The 20251-nt window shown below is 36.1% G+C and overlaps 1 protein-coding gene across 4 annotated transcripts in view; it reads left to right on the top strand.

The window, feature by feature from the left end:
• csmd3b (CUB and Sushi multiple domains 3b) overlaps positions 1-8037 on the top strand; it is a 403012-nt gene extending 394975 nt beyond the window's left edge. For all 4 annotated transcript variants that reach the window (XM_047808110.1, XM_027175911.2, XM_047808109.1 and 1 more), the window contains 7 exons: positions 432-611; positions 1786-1851; positions 3306-3464; positions 4919-5031; positions 5243-5330; positions 6699-6834; positions 7296-8037. In XM_047808110.1, the coding sequence (XP_047664066.1) occupies positions 432-611; positions 1786-1851; positions 3306-3464; positions 4919-5031; positions 5243-5330; positions 6699-6834; positions 7296-7455 (902 nt within the window). In that variant the 3' untranslated portion in view covers positions 7456-8037. The remainder of the gene's footprint in view (positions 1-431; positions 612-1785; positions 1852-3305; positions 3465-4918; positions 5032-5242; positions 5331-6698; positions 6835-7295) is intronic.
• The last annotated feature ends 12214 nt before the right edge of the window (positions 8038-20251 follow it).

Here is a 20251-nt window from a genome sequence, read left to right as displayed (position 1 = left end):
ATGAAATGTTTGAATGAATTAACATCTCGGTACTGAGAGTAATTATGTGTTTATTTTGCAGCCAGATTCATCGCTGCTGGTATATTCATCAATAAAGTGTATCAAAGTGTTGAGGCAAATCTGGGTTACTTTTGATCCTAGTGGAATAGTGCTGGAGGTGCAGAGTTGTGTTTCTTTCCTGTGCAGCATGCCAGTGGCTGCCACACTCTCAGCAACTGATGAGAGATGGACTGAGATAAGAAAGAGAGATGACCGCCAATGATCTTTGTTTTAGAAGGCACTGTGGGAGGAGATGGGATATTGCAAAAGTGCATCTGGACTGGAAATGAAGAACAGGGCTAGTGTTTGCTTCTCACTATTTGTCATTCTTTATATATATATATATATCCTTTTATTTCTTTGTGCTTTTCTTTCCTTCTTTGTTCCTTCAGCCCATAGTTGTAAGCAGCCAGATAGCCCACCTCATGTGGATGTTGTGGGGATGGACCTACTTGGCTATGGCTACACTCTCATCTACACCTGCCAAAACGGTTTCTTTATGTCTGGAGGTTCGGAGCATCGAGTCTGTAGATCTGATGGCACATGGACAGGGAAGATACCTGTGTGTCGAGGTATAATATGTAAACTATTTGTATTTTTTTACACAGAACCATTCACTTGTGTAGTGCTTTTCTAGTATGTAGTGTGTGTAGTAGACTAGTGTGTAGGATACGGTGTCTACTGCTTTACAGAAATCTTTGTGTAGATTTAGATTGTTGATGAGAAATCCAAAGTAAGCAGCAATTACCTGAGACTACATGAAGAGAAAACCTTTAGAGGAACCTGATTCAGAACCCACTTCCGAGTGACACGGGTTTCTGGGATCAAAACGTATTACAGTTCAAACATTGTGGATATTCTGTAGTCGAAACGAGGCACTGATTTAGCACTCTCTAACACGGATCACATTTTGTTTTTCCTCTACTTAAAATTGTCTTTTAAACGTTTTGACCTTTTTTTGCAGGAAAGTGAAACAGTTTTGTTAAAAGGTCATCTGCTTGGAGTGAGATCAGTTTTATTTGGATAATAGAAAGGTCTTAATGAATTGCACTTACTAATTGCACACATTTTACAACACAGCTTTTACCCAGGTACACGCATCCAACAATGGTTGGCTTTGTCCCTTTTGATTCTCCAGTAATCAGTTTACCGACATTGCACGTGCAGTTAGAGACATTTGCCCTCACACATGGACTGGCCATTAAAGTAAATATTTGTATGATGTGTGGGGAAAGAAATAAAGGTGTGATAAGAATGGTGCCTGCAGCGTGCAGTGATTTTCTCCCAGCTCCTCCATGGCACCCTGCCGGTACTGCTGTGTGGGCACACAGCTGCACACTGCAGGTTTCCTCATAATTACTGCACACAAACAGATGTGAAAGGCAGCCAAAATAAAAGATTCAGTTCACAGTGTCCCGCCCAGCTCTGCACTAGGGCCGCTTACTTTAATCACCCTCTTCTCCTGTTTTTTGTATGCTTTGATCACAGACTGGAGAAAGTGATTGCATGTTCATACTAGTGCTTGATGTATCAGCAGTGTCACCCCCTCCATGGCTTCTGCGTTTCTGTGATAAGTTTTATTTTGTAAGACGGAGAGATAGGAGAGTAACCTTTGCTAGATGCTGCTGCCCACAGGATTCTAGGAACTGTGCCAGTACTGCACAAATACTATCTGAGTATGTGCATTTTGATATAAAACATCAAAAATGAATGCTTTACTAATACATTTATTTATCCACATTCTAGCCGGCTCCAAGCTATCAGAGAAGCCTGTTAAGCCAGTCGCTGGTACGCCGAGTCCAAAGCTAAAAGGTAAGTTTTAAATAAAGTGTGATAAAAGACATTTTGTGCAGTATTACATTTCAAAGGCTACAGATTTAAGTCCACTCGCATTGAACAGTAAAGTAACAGCTTAATATTGCAGTGCTTCAGCTGTCCAGCGCACCAGCAGCTCCAACTCCTAACTGTCCTTGATGTATTCTAGAAAGAAGTCCTCTTGAGGAAGAAGTAGCTAATAAGTAGGACAGTGGTTCCACTCAGTTTGATACTAAAGTGGCCCAGCAGTCGGGCCACTCACAAACTCTTCGGGAGCTGTGTGATAATCCTCCTCCTTTTTTGCCTGACCTTCATCAGGCACAGCAAGGATCTAACATTTATGTGCTCCATGAGCCAACGCTGGGAAAAAAGAAAGAAAGAAAGAAAAACATGCAGCTGATCATTTGCAAAGTTTTGGCATGTATGATGCAGCTGTTCTCAAGTGTGCTGGGAACAGGGCCCATTTCCATGGTGTGAGACTTAATCAACGATCCTTTTTGATTTAGGTGTTAATGAATAAAGTGTTATTAAATGGAGGATTCTAATTTAGTGCTCTTTTTGAGTATTTTGAGTGCTGAGTGCTCTACTTCTAGCCAGTATGGATTTACAGGGTTTCAAGAAATTTTAACAGATCCAGTTCTATCACACATAGATCAATAATTTTCCACAGGCCAAATAAAATCATACAGGCTATCAAGTGAGTGTGAAAACCTAAATATTTCTGCCTAGGCTCGTGTCCTGCAAAAAAGCCCATCATTCACAGTTCTGCTTAAAGTTGTCTAAATCCTTGTGAGAAAAGTGTGATTTCCTCACACAGTAAATAAATGTCATGCTTTCAGGTTTTGATCCCGTTGCTGTGGTTAAAAAATAAACATAAGCATATTCGATTCAGTTTGTAATCAGATACTAATTGTTTCGCTTCATGAGCAAATAATTGAAGTGATAAAGGCTTTGGCCTTTTCCAATTAGATTAGTTTTGGATTGTATCTGATAAAAAAGACAAAAGTCTCTCAATTCACTAGACATATAATAAGAGGAAATCCTTGAATATTGAATATATATTATATTTAGATTTAAAATGGGGTTATTCATATAAAATTGCTAAAGTATAGCGTCTATAATCATTTTGACGGTTTTAAATATGCACGATGGATATTGACTTTTAGTATTAAAAATTATTTATGTATTCACTGTCGCTTGCAGAAAGGCCAGTTTTGTGTGTATTTGGGGCACATTAGTAACACAAAATTTAGATTAGAGACCTGTTTATGGATTTTTAAGCTTTTATACAGATATTTATGTAAACATCTAGTGTAACCATGTACTTTCTCTAAGACTTTAGTCACTTCAGATCATGACATGTTCTGTTTGTATACATAGTGGCAATAAATGCTTTATTTTTATTCCAGCTTAATGTCTAATCCTCTCTCCTTGGTTGTTTGTTCTCTCAGTCCCAGATGATGTATTTGCTCCAAACTACATATGGAAGGGCTCATATAACTACAAGGGAAGAAAGCAACCGATGACTCTGAGTATCACAAGTTTTAATACAACCACAGGTCGAGTTAACGTCACATTAACTAGCAGCAACATGGAGCTACTGCTTTCAGGTTGGTTTATCTGTCGAATCAAATGTTTGTTGAACAGATACAGATAGTCATTTATGAATATAAAGAGAGATCAGTCACCAAAAGCATTTAAACAGGATATAGATGGAACTCTAAAATTATTGACACCCTTCAAGAGAACGTGTGTGCAAATGAAACATTGTGTACAGTAATTTAAAGTTTCTACCATATAAACACCTGTAGAATTTTTTTTTTTAAAGAAAAATGGAAGAAAATTGTCATACACACATTTTTAAAATTGTCTTCTCTCTCCATGATATCTGTTTTTTGCCCTTGACTACTTACTGCCCTGGAGTAAATACACTACATCCTCCACATGTAAAATTTATTTGTCATTCATCACCATGGGGAACACCGTTGAGCTTTCAATAGAAAAGATACCGATGGTTGCTTACCAGCAAGGGGAAATGGATATAAAAATGAATAAGCAGATAAAGTACAGTTAGGATTATTAGGACTATACAGAATTCAGTTCAAACAATAGAATTGTATTCTCCAGTATGTGTTCTCCAAGCTAGCTTAGTGCTCATATTGGGCTTCGTCACATAGTGCAGGCTGCACATAATTTAGCAAAAGATAAATTACTGTTTGTTCAGTTTTGCTCATTTAATATGGGGTACCAAAAATTATTGAGTTGACTGTTGTGTGCGGTTTTGAAATGTTTTAAACTACAATTATAATTAGAAAACAGTTCAACTATACACAGTTTTCAGTCAATGTAATGTCAAATTTTAATAATATCTGACTGTTTAACAAGCCAAAAGAACTGGAAATCAGCCCATTGTTTTCAGCCTGCATGAACTGTGTTTTGTTGGATTTATCTGTTTGAAAGCGGGGCATGTTTTCTTTCCCCTTAATGACCCTATTTAAATGCCTCGGTTCAAAAGTTAAACCTACTCCTCTGCTGTGTTCAAATGAAATATTCATGCTATTTGAGAGAACTTTGACATTTTCCACCATCATTACACTTAATCTGTCTCTCTCACCTTTCTGATTTCCATCTCTGGGACCGTCATCACATAGCCAACTCTGACATCCTTTGCATTCTTTAATGAATCTCAGCCATTTCGACTTGGAAATGAACACCCGGTTGCCAATAATTACATGGACTTCTAGTCATACATGAGAAGTCTACAGAATCAAAACAGTCATATTGTAGTTGGGCTGAATTTCAGAGAATGTAATGAAAGAGAGTAGAATGAGCTCAGTTCAATGCAATGGACTTCATTGTTGCAGTAGATACAGTATAAGGGGCACTATGAAGCAGGTACATGTGAGTTAGTTTTCTGTTTTCCGGTATGGCCTTTATTGTTATATTGGGATGATAACAGTGTGGATTACATCTGGCACAGGAGAGACAGACAGATGTGGTAATAGAACTGCAGTGCAGTGTTCAATAGTGTTTCGATTCGAGTCTTCTCTGCCTCTGGATACAGGCGTCTACAAGAGCCAGGAAGCGAGGTTGATGCTGCTCGTGTACGACGTGCAAGCATCCTCTACCACCACACTAACCAGGATGAAGGAGGAACAGTGGTCACTGGATGGTTTTGTAAGTGCTCAGAATGGAAAATCATTATATATCGATTGACTCCGTCTGTGTTTTTGACCATAAATGTATAAGTCTGATATTTAAGTAAAATGTAATTATATTGTATAGCAGGACAGTTGTTAAATTGGTCAGTTTCTATCATAAAGTAAAACAAATTTCTGACTATATAGCTGAAGATCCTATGTTTGATAGAAGCATCTTTTTCACTCAGGTATCTCCTGAACCTGATGGTACCACCTATGTCTTTCAAGGCTTTATACAGGGTAAAGACTATGGCCAGTTTGGCCTACAAAGGCTAGGTAATGTATCTTGTTTATATTTTTTGCATTATTCTCTTATTTATCTTTAATCTTGTTATATACTTATATTCTGTGAAAATTTTATCCTGCATAATCATTATCATTGACAGTGCAACTACACAGACTGTCTGCACACTTAACATTTATAAACTCATTGTGCACTCACGTGAAGAGACGATCACTCAGGTCTGTGAGTGTTATGGCTGAGAAGTGCTTCAGGGTAATTAGCATAGTTTTAGTGACTGCTCTTTTTCGAAAAGGTTCAATGTGGCTGAAGTATTGAATGTTATGATATGCTTTGGTTTCTTAGTACAATTCTGCCATATGCACCCTGCAACTGTTTGGACTGCAACTGCAACACACTGGTTAGAATTTAGATGAGTATGTCAGAGGGCATTTAGAAATGCACTTTTTACATACATCACTGTTTCTTCGCTGTTCACTTCAGAGGACAAAAGTACTTAAAGATATATTGTAGCAGACCTGTCTGTAGCTCATCGAATTTAGTTTTGTGAACATGAATCTGCTCGGCTTCTGTAACAGAGGAACCTGCTGTGGTTTATCCAGTCACAGGTATTTATGTAAATTATTTAGCTGGATGCAGCTCATTGGACCCAAGACTAAGTACAGGGCTAAAACAAGAAGTCTTCCTCAACCTGTTTTGTACGGCAGACCTGATGACATGGCTTATTTTTTTTAAAATGTCAACAATGAACACAGATTGTTTAAAGATGACAGTCACAGAACTATGCACTCATTTTCCCTGAGTCACATTCAAAACTGTCTCATTAGTCCATGATAATCTTAATAAAAAGAGGTAATATAAAGTGTCACTATAAATTAAAACATAGTTGAAAAACATAGTTTAAAGTAAAAGTTAAAAGTTAAAAGTTTAAAGTTTTTAAATTTGTGCGTATTTCTAGCCACAAACTAATCAGTATTAGATAAACAGTAACTGTTGTAGCCACTCAATCATGTTTATTGCTTATATCATTCTAAGGAAGGAATTTATATGAACGTCTACAAATTTTAGTTACATGCTCTTCCATATATTAGGGTTAGTAAGCATCTTAAAATACATAAAAGAAAATCCAAACGTAAAGTTGCCTGTGTGGTCTTTTTACAGCTCAGAGAGCTAAACACCCTGAAGGTTCATAATAATTAGGTCAGAGCACTAGAGAATGCAGGAGCTTTTCTCCTCTCGTTGCAAAGTTGCTGTTTGGAGAAAAGAGTAACTCACAACGACAACAGAACAATGCCTCCCTTCTCATCCCTCAGCTTACTGGCAAAGTTTTGTTCTGTGTTTTATTGTGTGAGGAAAGCTATGAGAGTGTTTTGATCCTATTTTTCTGTTTTCCCTTCCCACAGGTTTGAACATGTCGGAAAGTAATAACTTGTCAAATCCGCCACATGGTACAAACAGTAGTTCTGTGGCCATAGCAATCCTTGTGCCTTTTTTCGCCCTGATTTTTGCAGGCTTCGGATTTTACCTCTACAAACAGAGGTAAGTGTGCAGAGGAATTAGAGTTTATACTCATTTACAAAATTACCACTGCAAGCAGGAAACTTTCTGTTTTTAAGTTGTTCCTTTCGGTTGTTGCAACATTCAGACAATCGCAGTTGTCCTTTTTTTCCCCCAATGTCCTAAAGATAATTATTTATTTAAAATAATTATTATTTAAAATAATTATTTATTTATTTACGATTATCTTCCCATTAATGGACATTAATGGGAAGATAATCGTAAATAAATAAATAATACTGGGGAAAAAAACAACAGATAAATACTGCCCATATATGAGAATAAAGTCATTTCAGAATTAGCTTTTTGTGTGTAGCACAATATATATATTTAGTGCACGTTTAAATGTTTGATTTACATTAGCTAAAGCCTCAAATTTAGCTGAAGCTTAGTATTACCTGCTATTAATTCTCTTGTCCTCATCTTTTATTGTCTTTTAAAAGGACTACCCCTAAAAATCAGTACACAGGTTGCTCAGTGCATGAGAACAACAACGGGCAGGCTGCCTTCGAGAACCCAATGTACAACACCAACACAAAGTCAGGGGAGAGCAAAGCCGTCCGCTTCGACCCCAATCTAAACACAGTCTGCACAATGGTATAATGAGGACCACCGGACACAATAACAACATTTGTTTGGGGGTTTTTTGTTTGTTTGTTTGTTTGTTTTTGGGGGGTTTTTCCAAGCTTTTGTCATTTTTTTAACCAACCCACTGGATATAATGGTGTCCCAGGCAGGGATAAATTTCATTGAGCTGATGCACTTTTACCCTTCCTGTGATATTTAAAGCACACTCTTCAGGAACTGTGATTTGACCATGTGCATCTACAGAGGACATGAAATCTAATGAAGGGTATACCAATTAGAGTTTTCTTTGTTTTTTTTATCTAGTCTGCCCCTTAAAATCCTAAAAATCTTCAGTCTTCACAGCAGAAAGTGTGGAGAGTTCTACGGTTATTCCGTCTGCACTCTGTGAGTGCTTCTTCACACTCAACTGGGTCTTTTTGTAAGGAAAAAGGGATCTGTAAATCCAATTGCATATATACAAGGATCAGCCACCATCTATATTTTTGTGCTATGTACCACATGGGAGACACTGAAGGTTGAAAGCAAATACTGAGAGTTTATGAAGAAACTATAAAAGTGTGCTGTTTGTATTGAAAGAAATAAATATTTGTTGGTTAATTCTTTGGTGATTATGATCCTTTTTTCTCAATTTTTTAATGACTATTCCCCTTAGGTTTTAGTTCTCACTGTACATTTGTATCTTTGTTTGGATCTTGAGGTGGGCTGTGATGTGTGATGTGTTACAGTGAGAAAGCAAATGTGTCAAAGGCTGACATTTTAACAGTAGAGCACTGGCTTTTTTTCTTTACCTCCTCCTCCTTTTTTTTTAATCTGCTCTTGTTTCTCAGTTCAGTTTTCCGTGTCGGTTCACAGCACTACAACACTCTCGGACAAATGTCAGCATTTTGAACCTGAAGTCTGCAGATGATGTTATGAGTTTATTGTCCTGATTGTTCAAGTGTCATTGTATTCCATCACTTTTCAGCTAAGTAGATTTCGAGTCATATCTCGACATCATTTTGTTGGTTGGATTGCAGTTGTTGGTATTAAATTTGTATAAAATGAAATGCACTTGGCATTTGTACCAAGATTTTTATACAGTCTTAGATTAACCTGACATTAATTAGCATGCATGTGTTAACTATGTAACGTTGCAGCAGTGTGACATGTTTATCAAGTCCATATGGGCCGAGGAGCACTGTTCAGATTCAGTCTGACATTGACATGATATAAATATTCATTAGGGGCAACTTCATGATATTATGGGTGCGATGGATAATCAGTTTTTAAATTCAGCTTAGCTTTACTTGGATCTGTTTTAAAAACTATTTATGATAAAACATAAAATGTTGTCATTATTTCCAAACAGTGATGTCATTTCTCTGATAACCGTTCTCCTTATCAGAGACAGAACTGCTGTATTGTAGCCCACTTTAGTATTTTTTCCCTTCAGTGCCATAGTTTTCATGTTAAACCCTTGCTAGACGTGATTGCAGCGGGGTCAGACTACCTCAGTTCCGTGCTTCCAGGCCCTCAAGCTGTGAGATTCATTCCAGTGCCTTCTAATGTACTGTACCTCTCATCACATTCTCCCTGACCAACAGGCCATACTAGTGACTCGAAAAGATTTCAGCGTTACATACAAATAAGCTGTTTAGTAAACTGCAGACTTCAGGGCACTGATTCTGACACGAATGTCCAAAAGTCCCCAAATCTAACAAATTAGTCTTTTGGAGCATCTGTTTTTATTGCTGAGCATCAGGCACAGGGATTCTGCAGCATTGCACCTCATATACACTGTACACTTCCAGAGCTTCTTACCATTGTAGTTTAATAAACTGGTGTATTTTCTAACATGGCTGGTTTTTACACAGTGCCTACCAAAAGAAAATTACATGAGCCAGGTCTGCTGCTTTTTCCTTCTTCTCATTGTTCTGTCTTTCATCTGTCAGTTTATTTTCTACAAACTGAAATTTGTGTATCCAAAAATATTTGGACATGCTTCGTCCTGCCCCAGAACCCCTGCTCAAGAGGAATGACCCCTCTCACCATGAGCCGATCGGCCCCCTTTCTTTTCTGTAACAGACTGCAATAAAAGAAGACACCCAATCAATCAAGGAACAGACTCTTTCCAATCAAGAAGATGAAAATTTGCAGTACAGATGGGGACTCCCTCTATGTTAATGCATTAAGATAGATATAAAATTAAAAAAAAGAGGAAAACTTAAAAAAAAACAAAAAGTTTTTGTAAAGAAATATATTTTTATGGAAAAATTATTTGTAAAATGTATGAATCTATTATGTAAATTTTCAATGCAATGTAAGATTAAAAAAAGGCTAATTCCTTTTGTAATGTGTGTTCCTTGTCTGGTGATGTGCATGTGCCTGGTTTTAGCATCACAGACTGTGACAGCTGTGACATTCAAAACCTAAAGGGTCTATTCAGTATTAATTATTGACATGTCATTGGATTGTTTAGTCACACAACTGATTTTTTTAATGTGCAACATTCTCTGTAGGGCACAAGCTCTCGTATATGGCAAAATGATCAAAAACAAATCGACAATCAGTTTAACTTTAGCATTGCTCTGATGTCAGAATATGACTGTTTGACTGACGTGTTCCGTCTCAATCGGATGCACTCGGAGCAGAAATGAGAAGCTCTAAGATTCCCCGCTGGTTCGGCCTTTCTCATTTCCCTTTGACTCAGCCTTAATTACTCTGGCAGGGCCTGCGGCAATAAATTGTATCCCTGGCTCCACCTGTGACAGCTTGGCTTGAACCATCAGTCATGTGATAGGTTTTTTGCTGAGCTCATAAATGACCAAATGGAAGCAGTGTATGCGCAGAGAGCTACACATGGACTGGGATTCAAATCAGCTAGCTCTGGAGCAGAGCCAAGCTAGTAAAATGGACTTTCATGCAATAGCTGAGAATTAATAGTTTCCCAAGATAATGGTATCTGGAGTATAAGGAGTTTGGGTGTTTTGCTGTTCTGTAATGTTTAACCAAAAATTGGCTAAACTATAATACATCCTAGTGTCAAAGAAATGATTATGTGCAAATATAGTGTGTATACTATTTGGCTAAATATAGTTTTCAACTATATGCAGCATTCTGAGAACAAATAACAAAGGAAAAAATAGTGATGACCAAGCACATTTGTGTGAGCATTGAATATTTAAAATAGACCTAGTAGAAATGACTGATAACATATAGAATATCAATGCATGCTTCGAATTTGAAAGACAGACAGAAGAAAACAAGGGGTGGTTTTATTAGTAGTAAAGTAACATGCTTTCCATCAGTGTAAAAAATGATGCCATGAATTCAAAGAATTTTTGTGCTAATAAAAAACAAATTGGGTCACACCATTAGAAAGAAAATGGTGTCCTGCTTAGGAAAGTGGGAAATGCTTAAAGTTCTTTTTGGAATCCAAAGCCAAAAGCATGTTAATTTTCATCTTTGTTTAGTATTTGTCACTAATCTTTGTATTAAATCACAAATGTACCTCAGATGTGAGCTTGTTTGATGTGCGGTGTACGTTAGCATGCAGATCTTATGTTGGACAAGGAGACAGAGGAGCAGAAAGATCTGTCCATCCTTTCATCTCTCTATTGCCATATTTCAATCTAAAAAGATCAGAGAAAGTTTGATTTGAGACAAGATAATTTCAAGCCTACTTCAAGATTAAAGTGTATGGTAATGAATGTTTTGCCACTGTGAACCTTGAGGTGATGCAGCAGATCTTCCATAGATCAGCTTCAAGTTAGACTCTGCAGGGTCTAACATGTACACACTAATCAGCCATAACTTTAACTCCACTTGCCCAAAACAGCTCTGACCTGTCAAGACATAGACTCCACAGGACCTCTGAAGGTGTGCTGTGGTTTCTGGCACCAAGATATCAGGAGCAGATTCTTTAAGTTCTGCAAAATGCGAGATGGGGCCTCCATGGATCAAACTAGTTTGTTCAGAACATCCCACAGATGCTCAATCACATTGAGTCAATACCTAGAACACTTTTTTTTCAGTGTGGTCCAAAAGTCCCAAAATATACTGCTGAAAGAGGCCATTGTCATTATGGAATACTATTGCCATAAAGGGTTGTACTTGGTCTGCAACAATGTTTAGGTAGAATGTGTCTGCAGACTTACCTTCTTCTAATAGTGTATCCTAGGTTTCTAGGTTAAATGAGTAGTTTAAATATATAAAAGATTGGATGACATAATTTTCTATTATTAAATTCTGATGACAGATATTTCTTAACAGTCTAAAAACCTGTACAGATGTTAGAAGGCAATCCTTTGAGGATCCCACAGCATCTAGAGATGTACCAGCTCTACTTGGATTCCACTTCATAAACAATTCAGACAAAGAGAAGTTGCCAACCCCATGAGGACCTTGTGGAGAAAGAAAATGTAAAAGAAAACATGATTCATCAGACCAGACAACCTTTTACCATTGCTCCCTGGTCCAGTTCTGATGCTCACATGCCCATTGCTGGGTGTTCTAAGTGGTAGTCAGGGGTCAGCATGGGCACTCTGACCGGGCTGTAACTATGCAGCACAATATGCAGCAAGCTGTGATTCACTGTGTATTCTGACAGACACCTTTCTATCATAGCCAACATGAACTCTTTCAGCAATTTGTGCTACATCACATTAGTGGGCTAGGACAGGTTTGTTCTCACTCCCCATGTGCATCAATGGCATCTAAACAGGGTCTATATAATCCAGCCCTGTACAGATGGTGGATTTGCAAGAACATATGGCGATGTGTGCATTTAAGATGACACTGCTGCAGAAGGTGTTGATTTCTTTTCAAAATTAGCACACCTCTGAGTTGTGCTGCATATGAAGCAATTTTCAGGTTTATATGTTTAATGTGCCTAATGCCTAATGCATTATTATTTATGAAGTTAAACTACACAGTCATAAATATTGTAGATGTACCAAATAAGCCTTTTGTCAAGGGGATATTTGTTTAACATTTTTGAAAGATGTCTCCAGTGTCAGCACTTACTAACAGGTGTAACTTTGAGTTTTACAACACTGGGAATACTAGCAAAGCCTGTGTTAAGGATAAATAAGAACATCTGTTTTTGGTTTTGTTTTTTTTTATGAGAAAATAATTAACATGAGGTTGGTATGATGCCAGCGGTTTTTGTTTTCTATAACATTGTGTGTTTTATTCTTTACTAAACACTTGGACATTTTGTGTAAGGACATTTAATTTACTTGCTTTATAACTCCATCCAAATAAGCTCATATTTCTTCTCTAACAAGCAGAGACACTTAGATTGTCATATTCAGAGTAGCCATGCTTGATTATCATCAACCGATTCCAAACTGCTATATCCATTTCCCATTCACTTATACAGAATACAGAATGCAAATGTACACATGGGTCCACAAAGAGAGTGAATGCAGATGTCTCGGCCATGTTCCCTCAGCGTATCTCTCTGTGCCAAAGTGCTGATGAGATCACCAGCAGCCGGGTAGAGTGTCTCATCTAAACTTCAGACAAAGGCTTCAGAGTGCGAGATGTGAAAGAAGACATTCCTGTAAAGGATAAAAGGCCTATCGAGCACTGATGGAGGAAGCAGTCCACAAAGGCAAGAAGGTGATCTGAAAGACTGTGTGGCAAGAAAAGCAGAACATAAAACTATAGAGACAAGAAAGGAGAGAGGTTCAGAGTAAAGTTGCACATCTGGGAATAATATAATACTGTGATTTTATTGCAAATGACTTGCGATATATTAAAAACATTCATAAATGAGGTAATGAATGAAACACCCTCTGCATTAGTATTAACCAAACTATAGTAAACTATATTAATGTATGTATAATATATATAATATTAAGTGCCATATTTGTTAGATCATGTGTATAATATTATTTTTTAGAATATAATATGGTATATGATATGTCTCTCACATGGGTCAGGCACCCTAACAATACCAAACTTCAATGGCGTTTAACCAATAATGTATAGTGGAGGATATGAGAAGGAAGTTTCCCTTTTCTTGTTGCTGAAGGTCACTTTCCTTTCTGCTTGCTGGAGAGCAAGTATCTCCTGTCTTGAGATTTGATGGATGTCTCATTCTGGGTGCCATATAAGAATGGATGCGCGCCAAAGCCTTCTGCAGTAAAGCTCACAAGAGAGTTGTGATCATTTCCAATTAAAAGTAAGCTATTCAGTTGTCAGGTGGGAGATACAGGAACTTCACGTACTCGAACTCCACATATCCTCACATGAAAGGTAATGTGATTGGAATAGCCTTTTCCATTCATTACACAAAGCACTGATTTATGCAAAATACTTTAACACAACCCAGTTATGACCAAAGGACAATGTAAGGGCACCAATGATGGCTTCTATGCATCAAACGGTGGTGCTTCACTAAGTCATAATTACTGTACCTTACAAATGCATTCAGGAGTCAGAAGTGTACTCTAAACATAACTGAACAAACTGTATCTTTTAGTTGGTCCAATAGTTGGTTTTGGGGTTAAAAAAAAAAAAAAAAATCACTTTTTTTTCAAGAAATAAAAAATGAATTCTAAATGAAGTCAAGCAGCCAAGAAATGTTTGATGTACATAATCAGGATTGGGTTTTGCCTTGGAGGTACGAGGCTAATGCACTAACAAGATTATGACCAATTATCATCATGCAAAAGGCAGGCTGAAATCAACACAAACCAAATGTGTCCTAGATGATTGACTGTATTAGTTTTAAGGGGATTTTCTGTGTAAATGATGTTAACACTGGTGTAATGCTATTATATTTATTTATATATCTTTTTCAGGATTCAATTCATGGTCAGAGTCTCTGTCAATCCAGTGCCTATCCCAGAAAACACACGGAACAAGGCAATAATACAACATGACGTGCAAGGCAAGACACACAAATACACACATTCATTTGTTCAGGGCAAATTAAAATCATCAATTTACTGTGTTTTGGGGAGATGGGAGGGAAGCATAGAACCCAGACAATTTGGGGAGGTAGGAGGCAACCTCTAAGTTATTAACATCAATAAATTAAAACGGATTGGACATCATAATTTTAATTTAAAGCATCAAGTCGTTTAGTGTGTTAGCTTCCTCTCTGCTGTAATTTATTGTTCCCCATTGCCCACCCACCAAACATCCTTCCTGATTGATGATTTCTCTTCCACTTACTACAGAGCAGTACTTATTTGTTATACATTTTAGCTTTCATATATCAGGTATGAAGACAGAAAGAGTAATGTCTGTAGATTTTGCATTATGTATTTTTTGTGTATTTGTCTTGTATTGTTTTGTATTATTTGTTTGCACTGTCCTTGTTTCGCACTGTTGTACTAGATTGCACACGTTGCACTTTAAGTTGCTAGAACTTAAGTTCTTTATGAACGCTTTATGTTGTTTTATGTAGCACCATGGTCCTAGAGAAATGTTGTTTTATTTCACTGTGTACTGCCTCAGCTATATATGGTTGAAAGGTCAATGAAAGCTCTCTTAACTTTACTTGATGTTATACTTGACTATTATCTTTTTGGGTTCATTCAAATTGTAGAAATTTGTTGTTTTGTTTTTTATTTATTTTAACATAGAGGTATAAAGACTTTTTCTCCATTTAAAAACCAAAGGGGATCAAACTTTTGTAGTCAGATTCTGAATTTTGTTTCTGATCATTTTGAACACGTTATGAGATTTTACCCACACACATTTACACTTCAGTCAAAGGTGTCTGTGGTCAGAAAGTCTGAAATCAGGTAGATGTATTGCACATTACTATGCAAATTACTTCAGTACATTCAAAAACCTCCAGTGTTCCCCATCCCTTTTGGTTGATTTTGAGCTATATTTGATATTTAAACTCTTCTGTATTCTGACTTCTTAAATTACATTTCTAAAAGGCCCCGTCAGTTTATTGAAATTGCCTTCATGCAGTTCACACCTCACGCTCATGGGTCGAGAGCTTTTTGGTTGTGTTTAGACTAAAAATTACCACCGTTCACTTAAGCCTTATAATATTAGGGAAAAGAAAATCCAAAATGACAAAGTAGAATGTGTTTTTCCCATCTGCCAACTGCAATGCAATGTAACAGAAAAAAAGTTTACGCTGATAAAAATATACAAATAAAGCATACCTTATAGACAGTATAGGTGCAGTATACTCCTTTTAAATCATCTTCTCTTGTCTAGCTAATGGATGCATGCAATAAATCAATAGAAAAGGCGATTTTTTTGGATATTTTCATGTTTAAGAATAATCAAATAAAAATTTTAAACTAAAAAAATAATCATGCTTCTTCATTATCAAACATCATCCCCTTAAATTAAACAGTTAAAATAAAGTCATTAAAAGTTTATAAAAAAATTTTGACTTTCACTTGAGGAAATTTTTGGCTGAATATTTTTGGCTGTACACATTATCCATACTTTCACTTATATATCATTTTTCAGGAGTCATTTAACCCCTGTAGAGATGGCAAATTTCTGTGGCTGTTTAGTCATTGCCATGCTTTTAGTATTCTGTTTGAGTTTCCTTAAAGCAGAAAAAAGATCACTTTTACTCAGTTCTCTAAGAGTGCTGGAAAAAAGGGAGAGCCAATCAAAATGCATTGTGGATTCAGGAAATTGTACGTTTTGACTATATTCACTTTTTTAGATGGTGCAGTGATATCGAATATATATCACGGATTATGCCAGTGTATAAAAGTTTCTTTATTAATAATGAAACTGCATAAACCTCACCTTTTGAGTAATACTAGTCCAAAAAGTCTGTAAAATTTTCACTCGTGCAGGCACCTGAGGTGAACTTTATATAATAAAGCCTTGGACTCCTTCCTCAGAAATTTCTCTTCAGCGAATTCAGTCGGTCAAAAAGTAATTTCAAAGAAACCACATCCAGACGTGTGTCTTGTGGATTCCTGTGATGTTCCTCAAATTCATCTGAAGTGTCTTAACCAGAGTAGTAGCACAAGAAAGTTATTCAGAAAGGTCACCACACTGCATCAGCAGTGGTCAATGAAAATTTACAGTCTATGGGCAGCATGATATAAACTTAATGGTAATGCTTTCACACATGCAGTGATTTTGTCTCAGCAAATCTCCAGTCGCTGTACAATGAAGTTGACAGTAGGAGTTCTTACTATTGGTTGCCAAAGTAAAAATATTTATCAGTGGGTGGCACAACTATCATTCCACTTTTGACAACAAATCGGTTTACTTGCATTGAAATGAAAGCTTATGGTTAGAGAGAGTGGTATAGAGAGCGTTGGAGATATACTATATATATATACAGGTTACTCTGTGATCTGAGAATATATGTAAATGTTGCATTGATGTAAATACAACCTTTATAAATTATGGGAAAATAAACATGAGAACATTGTGTGAGCAAAAGTGTAATAACGTTGCAAAGCACTCCAAATATATTATAGTTTAAACTCCTGTTTGGAGTTCAGTTTAAGTACTCTACGGCAGATCCAGGGTTTGTCAGATTACATTGCAACAAGTTCTAATTGTTGTACAAAACAGTGCATTAGCTAAGAAAGATTGATACAAGAATGATCTGCATAAACAGAAAAAAAGTCTTCTCTTGAAACAGATGTTCTTTTTTGTGTACAGTGCCTGTACTAGTAGTCTATTAAATTCGACCAATCCACAACACAGATGGGGACAATGGATCGAGGGCATTAGACCTCCTGAAGTGCTCCACCATCTCATTTTTCACCATCTTTCCCCACTACGGCTGTGCCACAAGAGAATTTCTGTAGATGACATGAAAAAGATGTTGTATACAGACTCCACAGGAAGGCAGCCAATACAGTCCCTTGGTGAGCCTGTTGTGCTCATATTCATATCTGACACACAGCCATTAAGTCATACAAAATGGTCTGCCAGTCATGATACAACGGATTCATCCATCTACATCAGCCAGAGTTTCTTCTGCAACATCAAGGCGCCAAATGGTGTCAAAGGCAACTGAGAAAAGTCACAGTACATAATCCTCAGTGTTGCCTGTTTCACTCTTTACTAGGATGTAATGATTCTAATCATTCAGACACATTTTTGGCCCGGTTCTACCATAACTATCACAGCTCATTCTGCTAATAGCTTTCTGTGTAGGCTTTATTCCACTAAAGAATTGTTTTGTTAGCTTTTATCTAGGATGGAGCCATGGTGACATCTGATGGTCATTTATAGCAATGGCATGGAGTTTAAATTTAGTTTGATGCCTCAGTTAAAATGGCAAAAGCTCAGAATTCCACTATCAGCTACCAAACCATATTTAATATGGCTTTTGTATTCTTCTTCTGATTCTTTATGGACATTAAACTGCATAATGGATGCTGCTGTAAAATCCTGTACTGAAAAAAAGGTATTTTATTGATCACAGTTTTGAAGGGTTATAATGATCATATTAACAGCATCACGTTTAACAGATTGAAGTTCTACAACTGTATGTAGTCAATGGAATTCATACAAACTCGCCATTTTTCTACACTTCTACTATAGTGTAGAAATTCTGTAATAGTGTAATAGTTTGTAATTCTATGTTTCTACTATGTCAGTCCTGTGCTAAGAATAGCACTAATATTATCCATTATTACTAATATGTTCCTTTAATAGTCAAAGCCTCTGATGGACAACCTAATTGGAATTAATGTTAAGAGCAGGTTAACTAATAATGTAGCTTATTGGCCGATATGCATTTGATGTATAATACATTTTTAATAATTGCTTTTAAAAATAGTCTGATAAATTCAAGGATGTTCTGATTAAATATGTGTAGATTTCACAAAAAAATCAGACAAACTATATTGTGTCATTATCTCACTTGTTATTCATATTACAAAACTGCAGGCTTTTCGGCATTGTTCAAACAAACATTGAATTTGAAAATTGTCCCCTTTGCTATCCATGTTTTTGTGAGATCAAGGGTATGCGGTTTAGTCTAATGGCATATTATGATTATTTTAATAAAATGAGTGAGGCCATTTTTCAATACAGTGATCTCACTGAATGTTAATCAGCACATATGGCCTAGTAAAAACTGATGTAAGCAAGCTCATATATTATTTCAGTATCATCCATCACAAAAGATGTGACTACAGGGAACAGATTATTAAAGCAATAGTGATAGAGGGACAGAATTGCTGAATAAGAATGCAATACATCTTTAGAAAGTCATCTGCATGCAACAATATATATATATATATATATATATATATATATATATATATATATATATATATATATATATATATATATATATATATATGACAAGAGGAAGTATACATGTGAAAGAACTGTACAGCAACGTTGGTTATTTTACTTTTTTATTTATTTATTTATTTATTTATTTGCAATGTAATAACATTGCAAAGCAAACCATTATGACAGTAAATGTTTAAGACACTCCAAATATATTATAGTTTAAACTCCTGCTTGGAGTTCAGTTTACGTTCTCTATGGCAGATCCAGGGTTTGTCAGTTTACATTGCAACAAGAAAGCCTTTAAGATGGGTTTGACACCACCAGAGTTCACACAATCACAGGAACCGTCACAGACTACAATATGCATGTGTGGTGAGTCATGTAACTATGGCTATGTTTTATAGCTGTTGTTGTTGTTGTTGTTATTTCATTAACAAATGATTACAGATAACAAAATGCAATGCCATATTATTCAAATCTTCAAATAGTAACATCATATAAAGAAAAGAAGGGGTCAATTACAATTAATCAATCAATACAATTAATTTACATGAAGTATTGAATATTAAGATTTTGACTTTAGAAACAAATCCCAGTTATTTTTACAAATTTTATGAAAATTCAAAACTCGTAATTCGGAATTTAGACTGTCGGAACTTGTAAGTTGGAACTTGTAAGTCAGAACTTTGAAATTTCGAATTTGAAAAGTCAGACCCCTAGGAATTCGCATATTTTCGATTTTAGAAACAAATCCCAGGTATTTTTACAAGTTTGGTGAAAATTCAATATTTGTAGTTTGTAATTTAAGTAAGTCTCAACTCAGAAGTTGGATTTCATGGTATTTCCAATTTTGGATTTTGACATTAGAATCAAATTCATTATTTTTACATTTTACGTTTTTAAGTTTGGTGAAAATTTAAAAAATTTGGAATTGACAGTGACTTTAGAAATAAATCCATTATTTTTACTGGTTTGGTGTAAATTCAAAACTCGTAATTTAGACTGTCAGAACTCGTAAGTCAGAATTTAGGCTAAGTTGTAATGCGGAAAGTCAGCGTAAGTCAGAACTCAAAGTTTGAAAACAATTCGCAGTTTCAGGATAGGGGAAAATTCAAAACTTTTAAACTATTTCGTAACTCGTAAGTCGGAACTAGTAAGGCGGAACTCGGAACTCGGAACGGAAATAATTCGGAACTTGAAAGACTTAAGTCTGAAATTGGAAGTCAGAGCTCAAGTAATTTGCAATTTTAGGTTTTGACTTTAGAAACAATTCCCAGTTATTTAAACAAGTTTGATAAAAAATTCAAAAGAGTTTAGACTAAGTCGAATTTGAAAGTCAGAATTTGGATGTCGAATTTCAGACAAAAAATGTTGGTTCTCATGGTATTTGCAATTTTAGATTTTGACATTAGAAACAAATACCACTCACAAATCCCGTTTCATGAAAATTCTAAACTCATAATATGGAAATTAGACTTAGTCGTAACTCGTAAGTCGGAATTCGTACGTTGGAAAGTCGAAAGTCCGAACTTGAAAGTCGGAAATTGCAATTTTAGATTTTGACTTTAGAAATCCGTTATTTTTATGTATAGTGAAAATTATGTGGGAACTCGTA

This window comes from Tachysurus fulvidraco, chromosome 24 (assembly GCF_022655615.1).
Source record: "Tachysurus fulvidraco isolate hzauxx_2018 chromosome 24, HZAU_PFXX_2.0, whole genome shotgun sequence".
NCBI lineage: Eukaryota > Metazoa > Chordata > Actinopteri > Siluriformes > Bagridae > Tachysurus > Tachysurus fulvidraco.
This window is presented reverse-complemented; position numbering and strand designations above follow the sequence as displayed.